The 21,909-nt window shown below is 45.7% G+C and overlaps 1 protein-coding gene across 26 annotated transcripts in view; it reads right to left on the reverse strand.

Moving 5' to 3' along the window:
* The window catches only part of TRDN (triadin), a 630,780-nt gene that overhangs the window by 309,845 nt on the left and 299,026 nt on the right, over window positions 1-21,909 (reverse strand). For all 26 annotated transcript variants that reach the window (XR_010793132.1, XM_066606567.1, XM_066606610.1 and 23 more), the window contains one exon: window positions 1,116-1,163. Coding sequence is in view for 25 of the 26 variants with exons in the window: in XM_066606567.1 (XP_066462664.1) it covers window positions 1,116-1,163 (48 nt within the window). In the remaining variant the exon portion in view is untranslated. The remainder of the gene's footprint in view (window positions 1-1,115; window positions 1,164-21,909) is intronic.

Raw genomic sequence — 21,909 nt, forward strand, 5'->3', positions numbered from 1 at the left:
TGCCGAAGTGCGTGCTTTACAACACTTACAATGAATGGGAATACTGTAAATGGGCAGAGTAATGTGAATACCTTCTTGAGGTTCATAAAGAGCTATCTGTATCTTGTTACTACTCTGTCTTATAAAAACCTCAAAAGTACAATAGGGCTGTCATCTATCATCACACCCCTGCCATCTAATGATAAGGAGATGAATGCGCAGCAGGAGATGTCAACTGGTATAAGTGTATCTTGACGCCACCACAAGCACAGGTGGAGTCAAGTTACAATGAGTTTGACAGGGAGTTGATGCCTCCTGTTACTGATTGGCTGTCTTGCATTGTAACCTCACAGGTCCTGTAGCCAAGGCTGGCCACCATGGAGGAAGGTAAGAGGTAACGCTTAGTCCTCCTGTGGCTCCCCTACACTCACAGCGTAAAAGGGTGGAGGAACCTTCAGCAAGGAGAGTCACAGCGGTCTGCTCGAAGGCAGTGGAGGTGACAGCCGGCCCAGCAGCAAATTCTGTAACCACGAAAAAAGGGCGGCAAGGAGAGTGAAAGTGTGGCTGCTGTGATGGCTGCTAGAGTAAGAGCAGGGAAAAAAATAAGGACCTGTGAGCCCGAGAAAGGGAACAATGCCCTTCAGCCAATCAGTAACAGGGGGCGTCAAACCCCTGTCTAACTCCTTGTATCTTGACTCCACCTCTAATTGTGGTGGCGTCAAGATACACTAATACCATGTCAACCTAATAATTGTTCTCCAGTATTTTTTATATGGATTGTAGAATTAGAAATACCAAAAGTAAACAAGTGAAAAGTTTATAAAAACTGACAAATTGCATGTCATTGATTATATATTTTATTTAACATAAGTTTTCCGCAATTCTTCATTACTGAATACAAAATTCTATTACTTTGTGGACAAATAATGGGATGATCATCATTGTTAATGTACTGCAGCTTTTCCTGGAAATACTATAAAATACAAACTATGAATGATGAGTTTTAAAGGATTATGGAGATTTCTGCAAAAAAAAATGCTGGTATCCAACTGAGATAATAAATCTTTTAATTTCATGGAAATAGAAACATTAGTTCTATGCTGATTCTTTTGTTTAGTCCAGCAGCTATTTCTTACCTTTCTTGGGTGTTACTACAGATGGCTTCTCTTTGGGTATTTCAGCTTCTAAAACAAAACATCCAATGATCAATTTCTACAAAGTTATCTCTCACAGTACATTGCTAGCTACAATTATTAAACCATAATGCTGAGGATTTCTATGCCTTTTGAGGCTCATTTGTGTGCAGTTACCTGATTATAATCCTCTTTTCTCACTAGTGGTTGATGTGCATGAAGTGTATGATCATTACAGCTGGAATAAAATCCATGCCTCTATGAACTGCCTTTTTAGTGAGATAGCAATCTTTGTATACACAGCAGCCAATTTAACCCACAAAAACTGTATTTCATTATCACAGAATAGGGGATAATTTGCTGATTGGTGGAGATCTGACTTCTATGCTATATACTTTAAGCACTTGGGTATCACTGGTAGTTCCATTGAAATTAATGTGTGCACATGTGACCACTATTCCATTCATTTTGGAACACTCCAAAGTCCCATTCTCAGGAAAGGTGGGAGTCCCTGCAGTCAGACCCGCACCAATCAGCAAGTAGTCCCCTATTCTATGGATAATGGAATAACTTGTTTTTGTGGCAAAACTAATTAATGATGCAGATTGTTTTCATTGCTCTTGTTATAGTTTTTTTTTTATCCCCAAGAGCCATAACTTCCTTATTCTCCCACTAAATAACTCTATGACAGCTTGTTATTTGCAGGATGAATTGTATTTTTAATGGCACCATTAAATGTACCATATAATATACTGAGAAACTTTTGCTGGGGTATAATGGAAAAAATAAACACAACAGTGCCATTGTTCGCTCAGTTTTGTTTTTTATCATTTTCAATGGTATATTGACAGTATTGTATTGTAGTATATTATGCCTGTGAGTGTTAGCCTATTAAGCCAAGCTTTTGGTATTGTTAAGCACAGGATTGCTGCAACAACCGCTCAGTACCTTGAGAGTCCCCTCTCTCTCTCTCTCTAACCACTTAGATGCTGCAGTCCGAAATGTCTGAAGCATCTAGGGAGTTAAAGGGCCAGGATAAGCAATATCTCCAGGTGTCAGGTGTCAACACTACCATCACCCAGCAAATATGAAGTAGGCTCAGCCCATTCAATATATTCTCGGCACACATTCTCTATATATACAGGGCGGATGTTGATAAACAAGATAATGTGTTGGGTAAGCTCGCCTCTGTTAAATAATAACAGAACAGCAACTGGGCCTCGATAAACCAAAGCAACAAAGCAGTCAATAAGCAAACACTGTAAAAAATAAAGAAATAGGGCCTTAACCTTAGGCCTCAGTCACACGGTCGCATCGGCACCCGTACACCGGCGCCGATGCACCCGTGTGTCTGCAGGAAGGAGACGGACGTACCTGCAGTTGGCCGTCTCTCTGCAGCGCCGGAGGAAAGAACACATGACCGGCAATGAAGCCGGTCACATGTTCTTTCCTCCAGCGCTGCAGAGAGACGGCTGTCTGCAGGTACGTCCGTCTGCTGGTGTCAGTCACACGGGCGCATAGGCGCCGGTGTACGGGTGCCAATGCGCCCGTGTGACTGAGGCCTTAAACTGTGGACATGAAGAGTCTCACAGACCCCTCCCCATTCTATATTTCTGAGACTCTCATATAAAAATTGATTATTTTTACATGTTTTTTTAATTACTTAGAGCCTAGAAATTAATAAAAACAGGTTATTGTAAACATCCAGTTCATTATTGTGAAAAAGGTCAACCACAAAACATAGGAGACTGTGAGACCCCATGTCCCCGGAAGTGTAACAAATAAATCATGTCCACAGTTGAAGTTAACATATATTTTTTGTGCAAGATGCTATCTTTCAAAGATTACCATCAGTAGGCAGATTTAAAAAATAGAACTATTTTACTGAAATTAATTCAAAAACATTCCTCATAAGCAGTTATATAAGTGTCATGGCCTAAAAATGGAGAAAGATCTCAGGGTCTCATACAATCGTGAAAAACAGGAAAACAGCAATTTGTTCTCTTTCATTCCATTCCAGGATGCTAGGGATACTGAAGGATTCTCTTCTGTTAGGGCTCTTTCACATGAGATGAAATTGGCAGCAAAATGTGCCTGTTAAGCTTGTGCATCTGGGACCAGTGGTTCTACAGGCTTCCTTGTGCACACCTTCACAGGTAGGGGGTAATTGAGCTGGCTGGGTGTGGCATTCTCCACCAGCCAATCCCCCTGGTCTGTGGCAGATAAATACCAGCAAACTCTGGTGTGGGATTGCTGGTCATTTTAGTGCCTTATGTATCACTGTTTCTATCACTCAGAGCTGGTGTGTGCATGCTTGTCTGTAGTGTCTCTCTCTCTCCTCCCCTTAAGACGGTCTGGACACCTGCTGTCCCTCCCCTCCTTGTGTTCTGGGGTGCGTGCATTGTGTAGTGCGTGGTATGGTGACCATACAGGTGTTGGTGACCCGCAGGTTTCTTCCTACCCCTGGGCAGGTGCAGCCCCCAGACGTCTGATGTCCTATGTGTGTGTCAGATGGGTGATGCCTGACCCTGTTCCCTATGTCAGCACGGGTTCCCCACTTTCCTGATTAGTAAGGGACAGGGGTCCTTCCATCTTGGCCTGGAGAGATGCAATTGGTCTATGCAACACTATAGTTTGTTTGCGGTTTTATATGGACACAATCCTGTGTCCGCACAGAGGCATGATGCTTTAGTGCGCCGAATGAACGTAACATTGCCATTGTGTGTCATGTCTAATATGCGGATTTTGATGTTGAATTCATAATGGCTTCATTCAGCCAGCAATTCTGCATCAAGATCTACATTTAGACATGCAGATTTCGGTGCGGATTTCTGCTGCATATTGCTAAACAATTCCATTCCAAGAGCCCTCAGTAGCTTTATCCCTGGATTTTTTTAATTCCTCCCATCCATCTCTTTGACCTGATGGAGGTCCACACTGAGACTGTACCTTTCTACATACTTTATACTCTAGCTATATTCCATATTAACTGCCTTAATTATGGTAGGGGGAATCTGTACTCATTTAACCTGAACACATTCTTCCCACATCCGGCTCTTTTCCTCTTAGATCAGTGTAGTAAGGCATACATGTTATTAATACTATCCATCTCTGTACTCCAGCGCTGTAGTTACAAACCCCTTTACATTCAATTATGGTCCTATTCTTTGGATGACTTACTCAGTTTTTGCTAAATCCTAGACCTTCTCGTTTGATAACTAGCAATATTGTAAAATTATTATTATTACAAGATTTTATTTACTCCTAATGTATCATTTCATTTCAGTTATTGTGCATACAGATGAAGCAAAGTTTAACCCAATGCTGATAACTTGCTGTAACAATTTAGATTATTTTAACACAACATTCGCCATTGAAAAGCTATTGAAGAGTCAAGAAAAAGTTCAGTGCCACAATTTAACACATTTAGTGCCAAGTTACACTGTACTACAGCTGTGATTATAGTACTTTCTTGTAAATTGAATATCCACCTTTTGGGACTAGTATTTTGTGCTGATAAATGTCCTAACATAGCTTTATAGAAGTAAAATTTCCATTTTTGTGAAACAGAAGTCCAAATCCTCTGCATAGATATAGAGCTAGCTGATAAATTCTGTCTCCAAGTGGCCACCACTAGGGGGAGCTTAGGATACAGTTTATTATTGAGTTTGGTGAATGAACAACAGTGGCTGCAAATATTCTGAATTCTATCATTTAGGTGCATGTTTATCTAGAGGATTTGGAACTGTATATCAGAAAAATGGAATGCCGACTGCTATGGATATGCATTATGTCATTCTTCCTAAGTGTTTGCACACATTAGAGCATGCAACTGCGCTCATACCCAGGTTATTCTTTAATTCGCTTAGCTGCCATCTCTTCATTTGGTGGGGTGGCAGATCAAAATTTAAATTATCTGTATTGCAGAAACCGAAAACCCAAGGGAAAAAGTTTTACCAGATTTTTTTTTATGCCCTTGCTGGACAGTTAAGGTAAATTTGATCTTGGATTATTAATGGCAAACCTCTAAATTCCGAACACTAAAGCCGCCTGCAGACGAGCAGGTCGGATCCGGCAGCGAGAATTCTCGCCGCGCGATCTGACCCGAGCGCCTGCAGGGACGAGCGCGTACTCACCCGCGCCTGGCGGCCCCGGCTCTTTCATGTGCCGGCTGCCGCGCAGCCGGCGCATGCGCAGACCGGGGCCGGCGGCCGGGTGAGTGCGTGCCCCGCAGAAAATTAGGACATGCCGCGGCCGTCTGCATAGGAGTGCGTATTTTAATGCACTCCTATGCAAACTTTCAGCGGCGGAAATCCCGCGGGAAATCCCGCGGCGGGATTTCCGCTCGTGTGCAGGCGGCCTAACTGTTACATGTATTAGGTTTAGATACTTTGTGGCAGTACTGGAATGCCCTTGATGGCTCTTGGCTCTAATACTCCCTATACACTGTACACAAACTAGCCAGGTGGGTTTGGCAGCAAGTTAAATCCATAACCCCCTTTGCTGGTATAACTGCTGAGACCCCATTAAGGCATAATCCCACATCAGCTTTTGTCTTCACCTTGGCATGTGCTGTTTAGAGAATTTATATGACTTTGGCACTTTGAGCTCCTTTGATGATCTACAGATTCTTTATGATGTCCCTAGAAGAGCCTTTTAGCAAATTTCTACAATTAACCCCTTTAGTGGCACGCCTGGAAAATCTCCGGGACGTGCTGCACTGACCATACAGTTAAACCCTAGAAGATTTCCTTGGACAGCTCTAGTTCTGAAATGTGCAGAGCACTGAGCTGTCATCTGAAATCTACCAGGGTTTTTACTGCAAACTCAGTGCAGCAAGCCCCAGAGATTTCCCTGCCATAATACCAACTGTCAAAGTAGTACAGTACTTTCAAATGCTTGCAAGATTAAATTGTATTGTTGACTCCTTTAAAAAACCTGCCCTGTGAGGCATGACATGGTAATAATAAACCTGCCACTGAAGGGGTTAAGGCATACAGTAAATACTCAGTTTGGTGTCCGTAATTTGTCAATCTCTTCTTTCCTTCTAATAGGTATACTAAGAAGCCAGGCCCCTAGGGGCTTAATATCTGTATTATATACAGACCTTATTTATGCTAATATTTCTTTTGTAACTTTTGGGGTTCTAGATTATAATTAGAGATGAGCGAACGTGTTCTTCCGAGCTTGATATTCGTGCGAATATTAGGGTGTTCGGGATGTTCGTTATTCGTAACGAACACCATGCGGTGTTCTGGTTATTTTCACTTCCTTCCCTGAGACGTTAGCGCGCTTTTCTGGCCAATTGAAAGACAGGGAAGGCATTACAACTTCCCCGTGTGACGTTCAAGCCCTATACCACCCCCCTGCTGTGAGTGGCTGGGAAGATCAGGTGTCACCCGAACATAAAAGTCGGCCCCTCCCGCGGTTCGCCTCAGATGCGGTGTGAGTTAGATGAGGGACAGTGCTGTTTGTACCGGAGCTGCTGTAGGGAAAGAATTGGTAGTTAGTGTAGGCTTCAAGACCCCCCAAAGGTCCTTATTAGGGCCACTGATAGCTGTGTGTTGGCTGCTGTTAGCAGTGGGAATTTTTTTTTTCTCAAAATCGCCTCTGCAGACCGTTGCACCTGGCATTAGGGACAGAAGTGCTGCATAGGCAGGGAGAGTGTTAGGAGTGAGTGTAGCCGTCAAGAACCTCAACGGTCCTTTCTAGGGCCATATTTATCCGTGTGCAGTACTGTCCAGGCTGCTGTTAGCTGTGCTGCATTTTTTTTTGCTTCTCAAAATCGCCTCTGCAGACCATTGCACCCTCCATTGATACTGCAGGGAAAGAATTGTATAGGCAGGGCGACAACACAGTTATTATTCATTGAATATACGCAGTGCTGCCTTTTGGTGCCAAAAAACTGAAAACAAATCTATTTGTCCAGCCTCTGTCCGTCCTAAGGGCGGTGGACACGTGTGAGCTGCGTGAACAACATTGCTAAATCAGACGCACCCAGCTACGCTTTACTGCTGGCTTCGCCATTTGCTTTCCTTAATTGGGAAAAAAATACCTGCTCTCCAAGAGTTATAATAACTCTGCTACCCTCACGTTCTGTGACACATAAGCAGGGACACAGCACAGTTATTAAACTTCTCATGTTCATTGAATATACGCAGTGCTGCCTTTTGGTGGAAAAAAACTGAAAACAAATCTATTTGTCCAGCCTCTGTCCGTCCTAAGGGCGGTGGACACGTGTGAGCTGCGTGAACAACATTGCTAAATCAGACGCACCCAGCTACGCTTTACTGCTGGCTTCGCCATTTGCTTTCCTTAATTGGGAAAAAAATACCTGCTCTCCAAGAGTTATAATAACTCTGCTACCTTCACGTTCTGTGACACATTAGCAGGGACACAGCACAGTTATTAAACTTAGATAATTCATTCACTAGAGGCAGTGGGGCCTTTCGTTTTCCAAAAAGGGCAAAAATTATATTTGGCCTGCAGTCTTGCGCCAATTTATTTCCTGCCTGTGAAATCAAATCACTGGTAATACAGCATGCTGAGGGGTAGGGGTAGGCCTAGAGGACGTGGACGCGGCCGAGGACGCGGAGGGCCAAGTCAGGGTGTGGGCACAGCCCGAGCTCCTGATCCCGGTGTGTCGCAGCCGACTGCTGCGCGATTAGGAGAGAGGCACGTTTCTGGCGTCCCCACATTCATCGCCCAATTAATGGGTCCACGCGGGAGACGGTTATTAGAAAATGAGCAGTGTGAGCAGGTCCTGTCCTGGATGGCAGAAAGTGCTTCAAACAACCTATCGTCTACCCGCAGTTCTGCGCCGTCCACTGCTGCCAATCCGAATCCTCTGTCTGCTGCTCCTCCTTCCTCCCAGCCTCCTCACTCCACTACAATAACACCTGCTCAGGAGCGGGAACACTCCCAGGAACTGTTCTCGGGCCCCTGCTTAGATTGGGCAGCAGCGGTTCCTCTCCCACCAGAGGAGTTTATCGTCACTGATGCCCAACCATTCGAAAGTTCCCGGGGTCCGGGGGAAGAGGCTGGGGACTTCCGCCAACTGTCTCAACAAATTTCTGTGGGTGAGGAGGATGATGACGATCAGACACAGTTGTCTTGCAGTGAGGTAGTAGTAAGGGCAGTAAGTCCGAGGGAGCAGCGCACAGAGGATTCGGAGGAAGAGCAGCAGGACGATGAGGTGACTGACCCCACCTGGTGTGCAACGCTTACTCAGGAGGACAGGTCTTCAGAGGGGGAGTCAAGGGCATCAGCAGGGCAGGTTGCAAGAGGCAGTGCGGTGGCCAGGGGTAGAGGCAGGGCCAGACCGAATAATCCACCAAGTGTTTCCCAAAGCGCCCCCTCGCGCCATGCCACCCTGCAGAGGCCGAGGTGCTCTAAGGTCTGGCAGTTTTTCACAGAGACGCCTGACGACCGACGAACAGTGGTGTGCAACCTTTGTTGCGCAAAGCTCAGCCGGGGAGCCAACACCAACAGCCTCACCACCACCACCATGCGCAGACATATGATGGCCAAGCACCCCACAAGGTGGGACGAAGGCCGTTCACCGCCTCCGGTTTGCACCCCTGCCTCTCCCCCTGTGCCCCAACCTGCCACTGAGATGCAACCCCCCTCTCAGGACACAGGCACTACCGCCTCATGGCCTGCACCCACACCCTCATCTCCGCTGTCCTCGGCCCCATCCAGCAGTTTAGTTCAGCGCACCGTTCAGTCGTCGCTTGCGCAAGTGTTCGAGCGCAAGCGCAAGTACGCCGCCACGCACCCGCACGCTCAAACGTTAACCGTCCGCATAGCAAAATTCATCAGCCTTGAGATGCTGCCGTATAGGGTTGTGGAAACTGAGTCCTTCAAAAGTATCATGGAGGCGGCGGCCCCGCGCTACTCAGTTCCCAGTCGCCACTACTTTTCCCGATGTGCCGTCCCAGCCCTGCACGACCACGTCTCCCGCAACATTGTGCGCGCCCTCACCAATGCGGTTACTGCCACGGTCCACTTAACTACGGACACGTGGACAAGCACAGGCGGGCAGGGCCACTACATCTCCCTGACGGCACATTGGGTGAATTTAGTGGAGGCTGGGACAGAGTCAGAGCCTGGGACCGCTCACGTCCTACCCACCCCCAGAATTGCGGGCCCCAGCTCGGTGCTGGTATCTGCGGAGGTGTATGCTTCCTCCACTAAAGCACCCTCCTCCTCCTCCTCCTCCTCTGTCTCGCAATCAAGATGTGTTAGCAGCAGCATGTCGCCAGCAGTCGGTGTCGCGCGGTGTGGCAGCACAGCGGTGGGCAAGCGTCAGCAGGCCGTGCTGAAACTACTCAGCTTAGGCGATAAGAGGCACACGGCCCACGAACTGCTGCAGGGTCTGACACAGCAGACCGACCGCTGGCTTGCGCTGCTGAGCCTCCAACCGGGCATGGTCGTGTGTGACAACGGCCGTAACCTGGTGGCGGCTCTGCAGCTCGGCAGCCTCACGCACGTGCCATGCCTGGCCCACGTCTTTAATTTGGTGGTTCAGCGGTTTCTGAAAAGCTACCCACGCTTGTCAGACCTGCTCGTAAAGGCGCGCCGGCTCTGCGCACATTTCCGCAAGTCCCACACGGACGCTGCCACCCTGCGCACCCTGCAACATCACTTTAAGCTGCCAGTGCACCGACTGCTGTGTGACGTGCCCACACGGTGGAACTCTACGCTCCACATGTTGGCCAGGCTCTATGAACAACGTAGAGCTATAGTCGAATACCAACTCCAACATGGGCGGCGCAGTGGGAGTCAGCCTCCTCAATTCCTTTCAGAAGAGTGGGCCTGGTTGGCAGACATCTGCCATGTCCTTGGTAATTTTGAGGAGTCTACCCAGGTGGTGAGCGCCGATGCTACAATCATTAGCGTCACCATTCCTCTGCTATGCATCTTGAGAAATTCCCTGCAAACCATAAAGGCAGCTGCTTTGCGCTCGGAAACGGGGGCGGGGGAAGACAGTATGCCGCTGGATAGTCAGGGCACCCTCCTGTCTATTTCTCAGCGCGTACAGGAGGAGGAGGAGGAGCATGAGGAGGATGAGGAGGAGGGGGAAGAGACAGCTTGGGCCGCTGCTGACGGTACACCGGCTGATTGCCTGTCATCCTTTCAGCGTGTATGGCCTGAGGAGGAGGAGGAGGAGGAGGAGGATCCTGAAAGTGATCTTCCTAGTGACGACAGCCATGTGTTGCGTACAGGTACCCTGGCACACATGGCTGACTTCATGTTAGGATGCCTTTCTCGTGACCCTCGCGTTGCACGCATTCTGGCCACGACGGATTACTGGGTGTACACACTGCTCGATCCACGGTATAAGGAGAACCTGCCCACTCTGATTCCCGAAGAGGAAAGGGGTTCGAGAGTGTTGCTATACCACAGGACCCTTGCGGACAAGCTGATGGTAAAATTCCCAGCCGACAGCGCTAGTGGCAGAAGGCGCAGTACCGAGGGCAAGGTAGCAGGGGATGTGCGTAGATCGAGCAGGATGTACATCCCAGGCAGTGCAACAGTCTTTAAGGGCCTGGCCAGCTTTATGGCTCCCCACCAAGACTGTGTCACCGCTCCCCAGTCACGGCTGAGTCGGCGGGAGCACTGTAAAAGGATGGTGAGGGAGTACGTAGCGGATCGCACGACCATCCTTGGTGACGCCTCTGCCCCCTACAACTACTGGGTGTCGAAGCTGGACACGTGGCCTGAACTAGCGCTGTATGCCCTGGAGGTGCTTGCTTGTCCTGCGGCTAGCGTCTTGTCGGAGAGGGTGTTTAGTGCGGCTGGGGGAATCATCACCGATAAGCGTAGCCGCTTGTCAACCGACAGTGCCGACAGGCTAACACTCATCAAGATGAACAAAGGCTGGATTTCGCCAGACTTCTGTTCTCCACCAGCGGACAGCAGCGATACGTAAGCAATACGTAGGCTGCACCCGCGGATGGAAGCTACGTTCTCTCTCACCATCCAAAACGGGGACATTTCTGCTTCATCAATCTGTGTCTAATATTCCTCCTCCTCCTCCTCCTGCTCCTCCTCCTGAAACCTCACGTAATCACGCTGAACGGGCAATTTTTCTTAGGGCCACAAGGCTCACTCAAATAATTTTTCTGAACAATTTTTATAAGTTTCAATGCGCTTAAAAGCGTTGGAACTTTAACTTGAACCAATTTTTCGTTACACTGGGCTGCCTCCAGGCCTAGTTACCACTTAAGCCACATTAACCAAAGCGATTCACCTGCCATCTTGGTTGGGCATGGCCAATTTTTACTGAGGTACATTAGTACTGTTGGTACACCAATTTTTTTGGGCCCTCACCTACAGTGTAATCATAGTAATTTCTATGTTCTTCGCCTGCACTCATGGTACAGAAAGGTGTGTGGGGTTGGCCTACACTTTAGCTACATAAATGTCACTTGTGCCTTGGCTATACTAAGGCAACTGAAATGGAACGAAGACTGCGCTCCCGCTATACTGCTGCTTCAGAATTGTTAATGGGGCCTGTCCTGAGTGCTACTATTGCTTACATGGAACGAAGACTGCGCTCCCGCTATACTGCTGCTTCAGAATTGTTAATGGGGCCTGTCCTGAGTGCTACTATTGCTTACATGGAACGAAGACTGCGCTCCCGCTATACTGCTGCTTCAGAATTGTTAATGGGGCCTGTCCTGAGTGCTACTATTGCTTACATGGAACGAAGACTGCGCTCCCGCTATACTGCTGCTTCAGAATTGTTAATGGGGCCTGTCTTTAGTGCTACTATTGCTGACATGGAACGGACACGTGGAGAGGACACGTAGTGCCTCAAAAACATCCCCCTCCTCCTCCAACAGGGAAAACATTGTTGGCAAATGCCTTTGCATTGGTTCGTCTGGTGGCAGTCCAAGAATTTCACCTTTACCGACACAACAAGAGAGCCCCCACACCATCCCCCCGCCACGGCCCACTTAATCCTGGCCACATTCCGAAAACCAACAAAATACAACCGTGCTACTAGGTCCGCAGTCACCACCACATTACCACCAACGCGGTTACTGTTAAGGTGCATATAACCACGGACACGTGGAGAGGACACGTAGTGCCTCAAAAACATCCCCCTCCTCCTCCAACAGGGAAAACATTGTTGGCAAATGCCTTTGCATTGGTTCGTCTGGTGGCAGTCCAAGAATTTCACCTTTACCGACACAACAAGAGAGCCCCCACACCATCCCCCCGCCACGGCCCACTTAATCCTGGCCACATTCCGAAAACCAACAAAATACAACCGTGCTACTAGGTCCGCAGTCACCACCACATTACCACCAACGCGGTTACTGTTAAGGTGCATATAACCACGGACACGTGGAGAGGACACGTAGTGCCTCAAAAACATCCCCCTCCTCCTCCAACAGGGAAAACATTGTTGGCAAATGCCTTTGCATTGGTTCGTCTGGTGGCAGTCCAAGAATTTCACCTTTACCGACACTACAAGAGAGCCCCCCCACCATCCCCCCGCCACGGCCCACTTAATCCTGGCCACATTCCGAAAACCAACAAAATACAACCGTGCTACTAGGTCCGCAGTCACCACCACATTACCACCAACGCGGTTACTGTTAAGGTGCATATTACCAGTCTGACTGGGGCATGCAGACACCTTGACAGAATGAATAGTGTGTGGCACATAGCTTCCCCATTGCTATGCCCACGTGTGCAGCTCCTGATGGCGGTGGCACAGGATTCTATTTCTCATTGCTTCTGTACAGCATTCTGGGCTATCGCCCCGCCCCTATTAAAGAGGGTCGCTGCCTAGCCGTGCCAACCCTCTGCAGTGTGTGCCTGCGGTTCCTCCTCATGGCAGACGCACTTCTAAATAGACATGAGTGTGGCGTGGCATGAGGGCAGCTGAAGGCTGCGCAGGGACACTTTGGTGTGCGCTGTGGGGGGGAGGGGGGGGTGTTGGGCAGCATGTAACCCAGGAGAAATGGCAGTGGAGTGTCATCCAGGCAGTGATTGTGCTTTGTTGTAGCTAGTGTGGTGCTTAGCAAAGGTATGCCATGCTAATGAGGGCTTTTCAGAAGTAAAAGTTGTTGGGAGGGGGGGGGGGGGCACTCTTGCCGGTATTGTGGCTTAATAGTGGGACCTGTGAACTTGAGATGCAGCCCAACATGTAGCCCCTCGCCTGCCCTATCCGTTTCTGTGTCATTCCCATCACTTTGTTGAATTGCCCAGATTTTCACACATGAAAACCTTAGCGAGCATCGGCGAAATACAAAAATGCTCTGGTCGCCCATTGACTTCAATGGGGTTCGTTGTTCGAAACGAACCCTCGAGCATCCCGGGAAGTTCGTTCCGAATAACGAACACCCGAACATTTTGGTGTTCGCTCATCTCTAATTATAATCGCTCCACACCTGATGGAGGCTATGGAGTCACATCTCCATATCTTATCTGTAGCAAACTGTTTATTTTTGACCAATGCTATTCAACCCCTGTCTGATTATTCCATATAGTAAGGTTGCCTTATACTCGATGCCATAGATGCCCTGAGCAATAGTTGGGTTTCTTGCACTCAATTTTGGAGCTGCCCTCAGGATTCCTCATTCTGGAATGGCGTTATTAAAGTATTATCAAGTGTCATGATGCTGCTGGTCCCTAGAATGCCCGAAGTCTGTTTACTGGGCTTCTCCTTACTGAAGGTGCCATCAAAAGGTAAATGAAGAATAGCACAATGTCTATTCTTATCAACAAGTTGTCTGCGTAATACAGGAAAAGACAAGTCCTCCAAGTCCTCTCTGGTCAAGAGATAACAATCCTAAATGGAGGACCCCGTCTATTACGGTAAATCAAAATTCCCCAGCAAAGTGTATGAAGCTGGGCTCTGTAAACTAAATAATCCTATTAAGTATTAATCTAGTACTAAATTAAATAACAAAATATTAGTATATGTTCCTATTTGTATAATCATTGTTAGTATTTCTTTTTACATTAGCAAAAAATCATCATGGTTTTCTTCTTAATTTAATCTGAAGTTTCACTATTCTCTTTTATCTCTATAGACCATTCATCAAAGTAATTACAAAAGTATAATTATTTCAATTTTCTGATCATGATTTATTGAATACACTATTAAATAATGTGCTGAGTTTCTAGGCCAGCTTTTTCTGGAACTGACCTAATTGGAAGCTTCATTTACATCTTTATACCACTAAAGACATGAGCAAAAACCATCTGTATGAGATGAGATATAGATAGATAGAAAACCATGTTTTTCTAATTCTGTGCAGCCTCTTTAAGTCTCATGCACACGGGCATGCACGGATTCTGTGTGAGAAATTCCGCACGGATTTCCCCCGTGCCCACTGTTTACAACCCTGCGTAACTGTCAGAAATATTTTCTTCTGCATTCGGATATCCCGCTGGAATGCCGGCGGCACATGCACAATACAGATTTCTCTGCACTGTCACCTAGGTGATGACGCGGATCCGCGACGCTTCCGCAATGCCCATTGCAGAAGTGCCGCGGCAGGGATAGCTTCCATTGACTTTAATGGAAGCAGTGCCTGCGTATTCCGCTCTAAAATAGAACATGCAGCGATTTTATTTTGGTATGGTGTAGCCGCAAATACAGTCTGCTTGTTTGCATGGAGAGAGGAATCTCCACACACATCAATGGGCACATTGAGCAGTGGACCCCCCACCCCTGCTGCCAAACGCGGAATCCGCTGCTCAATTTGCTCCATGTGCATGAGGCCTAATATATTACCATTGTTATGTCTTAGTTTGTGATTGCCCATAAAAATATTTAACTGTTACATAGTTAAAACCAGTCATAGGTCCATCTAATATCACAGATTATCCTATAGTGATGATCCAGAAAAAGGCAAAACAACATCTAGTCCTAAGACAAATTGAATTTTGTTTCAAGGATGCTGTCCTTTCTTCTCCTGGATCAAATAGGTTTTATGGATCAGTTGAGGCTTTCATGTGTCAAACTAGCATTAAAGAAGCACTCAGGGTTTTTTGTTTTTTTTTGAGAAAAATCATCACAATATCACTGTCATAGCAGACAAGCTTCATTGCAAATCTGTTTCCTCTTGATTAGAAAGCAATTTTGGGCAAGCTAGAGTTTAATTTCCCCATAGCAATGAAACTCATGTGGTTCAGAGTCTTAAGGCAGCAGAAATGAAGTCCTGAGCTCTCGCTCACGACCTGAGGGTTTCAGGTTCAATCCCTGCATGGTTCAGGTAGCCGGCTCAAGGTTGTCTCATCCTTCCATCTTTCCGAGGTCAGTAAAATGAGTACCCAGCTTGCTGGGGGGTAAAAGATGACTGGGAAAGGCAATGACAAACCACCCGGCAAAAACAGTCTGCCAAGAAAACATCATGATGTGATGCCATGTCACCTAACAGTCAGTCATGACTCGGTGCTTGCACCAGGGGACTTTACCTTTATCTAATGAAACTCAATATTAGTAAAGAGGTCATAAATTCTTATATAGAGAGAGAAGTCTTCTGGATAGGAAACACAATTCAGTTATTTCTTATGTTATTTTGCAAACTACAGGGTGGTCCAAAGGTATGGAGACACCTGCATGTATAGAAAACCATGATTGGGAATGCTATCCTGTGTGTGGCGTGCTGTTAAAGGGAACAGGGCAAATCTATGAGGTCAGTGACCAACATGGTGACCATTGTGAGAGCCGCTGTCATGAAACCAAGTCAACATTTTCAAATGGAAAGAGGTGCATGCATGTGACATACGTGTCTGAATTTGATAAGGAATCCAAATCTGTGGTTAACAGCTCTATCACACGTGTGTTTTTACCCCATATTATGTACGCCGGTTTTGAGTGCATGATATTCAGTAACTAACTTAACATTACTTTTAACGGTGCCTCTCACACACAGCATGCGAAATGAGCATGCAAAAAAAGATGCAGTATGCTCTATCTTGACGCATATTATGCATGCATATATGCCAAGGTAGTGTATGGAGATTTGTCGGCACGCAGCAGAAAGCAATGCATTGCTTGTCTGAGAGAGCCCTTAACGTTGGGTAGCTTTATTCCTGCCAAACTTATTATCAATTTCCTCTTTGTTACAGACACAGATATGACTGCAAGATTATCACATGAGAAGAAAACAGAGTTTGTGCTGATTTCTGGTGTTCACAGTACCTGAGTCATTGCCGTGGACTTCCATGACCAGTACCCTAACAGACCACCCATGCATCATGGTGCAATTGACACATTTCTTGCCAAATTTCGGCAAACAGGTCTGCGTTTGACCTGCTAAAAAGTGAACATAACAAGACTGCCACAGATAAAGCAACAATAATCGCCGGTCCTCCTCCTGCAAGAGCCTACATCATAGGATTTGCTGCCTGTCACAGGAGAGCACGATGAGTTGAACCACCATCAGGCGAACACTGGCTACACATAAATGGCATCCATACAAGATCCAATTGCTGCATTATCTCAATGACGACTATCCCGATCGTTGTGTGGAATTTGCAGAATGGGTGTCATAGCCATTCCAACAGGAGCCACGTTTCGGAAAGACAATATTCTTTAGTGATTAAACAAATTTCTATGTGAATGGGGAGGTGAACAAACAAAAACTTAGCTACTGGTCCAACACAAACCCACACTGGACAGATCCCTCTAAGATGGTTGGCACACAGAAAGCCATGGTGGGGTGCGGTGTGTGGGGTATGAAGACAGTGGGCCCATTCTTCATTGATGGTAACTAGAGATGAGCGAGCATACTCGCTAAGGGGAATTACTCGAGCGAGCATTGTCCTTAGCGAGTACCTGCTCACTTGGAAGAAAAGATTCGGGTGCCGGCGGGGGACAGCGGGGGGGGGGGGGGGAGGGGGGAACAGAAGGGAGATCTCTCCCTCTCTCCCCCTGCTCTCTCCCGCAACTCACCACTCACCCGCGCTGGCACCCGAATCTTTACTTCTGAGCAGTCAGGTACTCGCTAAGGACAATGCTCGCTCGAGTAATTCCCCTTAGCGAGTATGCTTGCTCATCTCTAATGGTAACCTTACTGCTGCCAAGTATCTGCAATAGTTAAGTGATGAGGTGTTCCCATTACTGTGTAACGAAGATGGCACATCCGCAGGGTTCTTCCAGCAGGATGGTGTCACCACACATTGTGGACATGATGTCCATGAGTTTTTAGATCAGTAGCTTCTGGGAAAGTGGATTGGGCATTGTGACCCAGTGGAGAAGCCCCCACGCACTCCTTTGGACTTTTACATGTGGGGTAATGTTAAGTCCAGGGTTTACACAGTGAACATCCAGCAGATCCTGGATGCACATGCAAGCATTTCTGCTAAGGTGTTGCTCTCAGTGTACGGGAGAAGAGGATTACCTTGATGATTCGAAACAATGAGGAGCACATCGAGCATATCCTGTTGTGGACTGCTGTTGTGTTCCATATCATTGAAAACTGTCAATAGCTTTGGCAGGAATAAAGGTACACATGTTTAGATTCCTCATCGAATTCTCTATCAGATACATATGTCACATGCATGCCTTCCTATTTAAAAATATCAAATTGGTTCCAAGATGGCAGCTTTCAAAATGGCCGCTGTGTTGGACACCGCCTCTAACATATTTGCGTCCTTCCTTTTCACAACATGCCACATGCAGGATGGCATTTCCAACCACCATTTTCTATTTATTTGAATTTCTAAATACTTTCGGACCACCCTGTATCAGGTGCAGCACAGTGTACTTTTTATGGGACTTTTTTGCATCATGATATTTAGGATAACACGTTATGATATCTCAATAAACAGTGTTAAATAGCAAGCTCAGCTCTGCTGTTCTGGCAAACTCTGCTATACCTGTACATAAATTAAATAGATCTGACAGGCAACATATGAGAAAGAGTCATTATGGATATTTTAGCAGATGACCCAAGGCCACTACATACGTTGTATACTTCTGTACATTTGTTCAGACATTTTCATTGGCTTATAAATGACAGAATAAGTCCGCTTTTCATAAATGATATAAATCTACAGCTACAAATTAAGGCTATGGCTACAGGGCTACGAGGCTGCAAGTCTGTGTTTTGCTATTGGACCCTATGAGGTCTATGTACACCCATTATTATAGTAGGTTATGAATAGTTCCTGAACCACCTGTGCATCAGCGGCCAGTGCCCCAAAATGGACAGTATCTGTGGCTGGCACCTTATTACAGGGCCATCAACAGCTGCTGGCACACTACAGGAAGCACAGGCAGCTGGCATCTTAGTACAAGGGACCTTAGAGCATAGCACCATGATATAAGTAATAGTCAGTTTATTCATATGTTTCCAGGAAAAAGGACAGAGGTGAAATCACAAGCATTAAGCCCCTAAACTACAGCCCCACTTTCTTTTACTCTTGACCAATACTATTTGGTTCTATAGGTGGGACAGAGGGGAAAGAAGTGTCTGCAGAGAGTGCTGTTCTGTAAAAAGGATAAGTACCGAAGTCTGGGGTGGCCACATACGGGCACATTTGCGTGCTTATTTTCGCCTGCAAAATCTGCACCTGCAATGTGTAGCAAATAGAACCTATTGACTTCAATGGGTTCCTTCACACGTGGTTGCGGTTTCATGGCATTTCAGGCGCAAATAAACCTGGGAGACGTACATTATTCTCATGTAAGTCTCCTCCAGATGAGCATATACACAAATACGCTCACTGCAGAACAGGGTATTTGTGCATGAACGATGTTTTCCATGGAATTGATTGCTATTAAAGCCTAATGAGGTCCAGCTGTCTTCTTTTTCTTGCATTTTGCACAATGCTTCAGTCTTCCCCTTCGTATTTGCGCACCTCCCATAGACTTCTATGGGGCCATGGCTGCGCAAAATGCAGGAAAATAGAGCAGGTCCTATTTTTTGCACATGCGTGAACGGGCTTATGGGAATGAACCCATTGAAATCACTGGGTTCTATTCTCTGTGTTCAGGAGCCCCTATATTGAAAAGCTGTGGCCTTTCAGATTGAACGTATTATGCAGATGCTGTCCAAATGGAGTTTTGAGTCCCCGGGGCAGCGCTGCACCTCTCCCCACTCAGACTGCCTAGTGAGACAGTGCCTCTCCCTGCTTGTATAGTGCTATCACTCTATGTGATCTAGGCGCATTGCACACACCATTGTTCAAGCAGCATGATCCTGGTTCCCTTCAAAACTGGAGGTAGTAATTAGTAATACACAATAAAAAAAGAAAGAGAAACCCTAGAGACAAGGCTCCTCTGTACTCGCTCCCATGCATGGATTAGCTCGAAACCACAGCTGATGCACAGGAAAATGGAGAAAGCGCAGCATTGGGTTAAAACAAAGCTTTCAGTCTTTATTAATGACCCAGACAGACATGGAGAAACAAAGGGCATGTGCCGCCTTACATGTTTCAGGCAAGCATGTGGCCCTTAATCATATGCTGCACTATTTTGTCTACCATTTTGTGCTGGTTCTATGGAGCCTCTGATACTGATGTAAATATGTCCCTACCTGGTAAAAGTGATGCTGAAGGAAGAAGAAAAGTTCAACAGCAGCTACATAGTTAATGGTGTTTTTATAGAGCAAAATACAAGTATGCTTTTCAGAGCTGGTGGAGGACCCCAAGTTAGTTAAGTGTCTCAATAAATTAACTTCTACATATCTTCAACAACATTAATTTGGCCCTGTCGACTCGTTCGTATTACACCCGCATAGAAGCGCTCTTAATACCCTTGTGTGAAACTGGCCTCAAGCAGGATTTACGCACAGCATTTCAGTGTGTTTTAATTAGCTTTTTTAATGTTTAAAGCCAAATGTTACTTTGATGTCTATAGAAAACATTGCAAACTTGACATACACAGTGCTTTGGATTTTGTATGCATGTACAAAATGTTGCAAAATTAAATATGCCATAGTTCTGCAAAAACAAACAAAAAACAGCACTTTGCCAAGTTTTTTTTAAGGTATTGCAGCAATAAACCGCCATTTGACCATAAAGTGTGAATATGCAGTTACCCCGCACTAATACCAGAATATTTCCAATTCAAGAAATAAAGGGAATTACTGAGTGCTGCAGAGATTAACTATAATGTTAATTGCAGTATATATTCTGGCCAGTAGATGGCAGTCTTGCTTTTTATATGTGCACATCTTTGCTACTTAGATGTGGATTCTTTATAGTTGAAGGAATGAACCAACAGTAATTGTTCTGATTTCCGTTAGGTTAAAAACAATATTGAGAGTGTAGGGGATATTTATCATTGTGTTTGTGCCAGTTTTCTATTTTGTGCAAAAATGTTTAACATTTTTACACCACTTTAAAAAAAAAATTGAGCAGGACTTGATTAAAGGGCCATGATCCGTGACCAGTCAGATTCATTGTAATTTATGCCAGAACCCATAGCTGAAATATATTCCATATTATAGCTGGTTTACATTTATTTCACTCGTAATACGCTTGCCCCACTTGACCCCAGGGATTTTTACTTAGACTGACATATAAAACGATGCCATAAGTGAATTCCCCCTATTGAGTTAATTAAATAGCATGAAATGGGTGCAAATATTAATGTTTTTTCCCCATCAAATTTATATCGGTGAAAGAGGTAATTATTGGCGATATGTCATAAATCCCTTGTAAATGCATGTGTGCTGTCTTACATCCATCAAAGTCATGACCTAAATTATAGTGTATGTACAAGTCACTCCAGTTTAGCAGACTTGATCTGTCCCTGTATTACATGGGTGGGATGCCCTGGCAGAATCAGCTATTCGCTGGGAGGGCAGGACCAGGATTTGGAGACAACCGCTTTAAAATAACCTTTATTTGCCTTCTATACTGTATCTGGAGTATAGTACTCAATATCTTGTGACATTTAACCCTTTTAATCCATAATGCTGCAAGAGACCAAATGAAAATGTCAATATATCACCAGTAACTAAAGATAATACTGTGGTGATGATGCTAAATAGGCTACACCTTTTAATGTGAGTCACTTACCAGACTATGGGTGCTTTCACATGGGCAGAATCAGCTCGCAGTTTGTACTGCGACACATGGCAACCTATTGCACCAAAATTCACAGGGCAGAATTAAAAATAGCTAAAATCGGCCTGCAATTCCACATCAAAATCCGCAGTCAGCCCTGTGGATTTTGATGTGGAATTCCACATTGGCAGCTTAAGCTGCATCTTGCGAAGCGTCCTTGCTGAATAATGCCACCCTTGTGAAAGCCCCCTGTCTGAGGCACTCTCAGTGCACTGTGTGCTGGGGTCTTCTGTCAAAGGGGTTGTGTTTTGTTTTACCCATCCTCTTTACAAATAGTAACACAGTAACATAGTATGTAAGGCCGAATAAAGACACATGTCCATCCAGTTCAGTCTATTACCCCCCAATGTTGATCCAGAGGAAGGCAGAAAAAAGCAAAAAACAATGAGGTAGAAGCCAATTTTCTCAATTCAAGGGAAACAATTATTTTCTAACTCCATATAAATAAGGTCTTTTCTATTATAGGATGAAGCAGTGGGAACATTTACTTATAGAAAAGGGATCCTCATACATAAGAAGCAGACTGAAAGGAACACTTAGAGCATTTCGGTAAATGTCAATGCAGCCTAGTGCTTTACATCTCATGTTTTTTTAAGGAGCAAAGACCAATCTCTTATAGCAATAAATAGGTTAATTTAGGTTTCTGCCTTGTTTTTTTCCTTCTCATGCATTGAAAGCACAGCCACATGATGGAAACCAAGATGACAAGGGACTACTTGCAAACTGGGGTGTAGGAAACCCCATA

This window comes from Eleutherodactylus coqui, chromosome 1 (genome assembly GCF_035609145.1).
Source record: "Eleutherodactylus coqui strain aEleCoq1 chromosome 1, aEleCoq1.hap1, whole genome shotgun sequence".
Classification (NCBI taxonomy): Eukaryota; Metazoa; Chordata; class Amphibia; order Anura; family Eleutherodactylidae; genus Eleutherodactylus; species Eleutherodactylus coqui.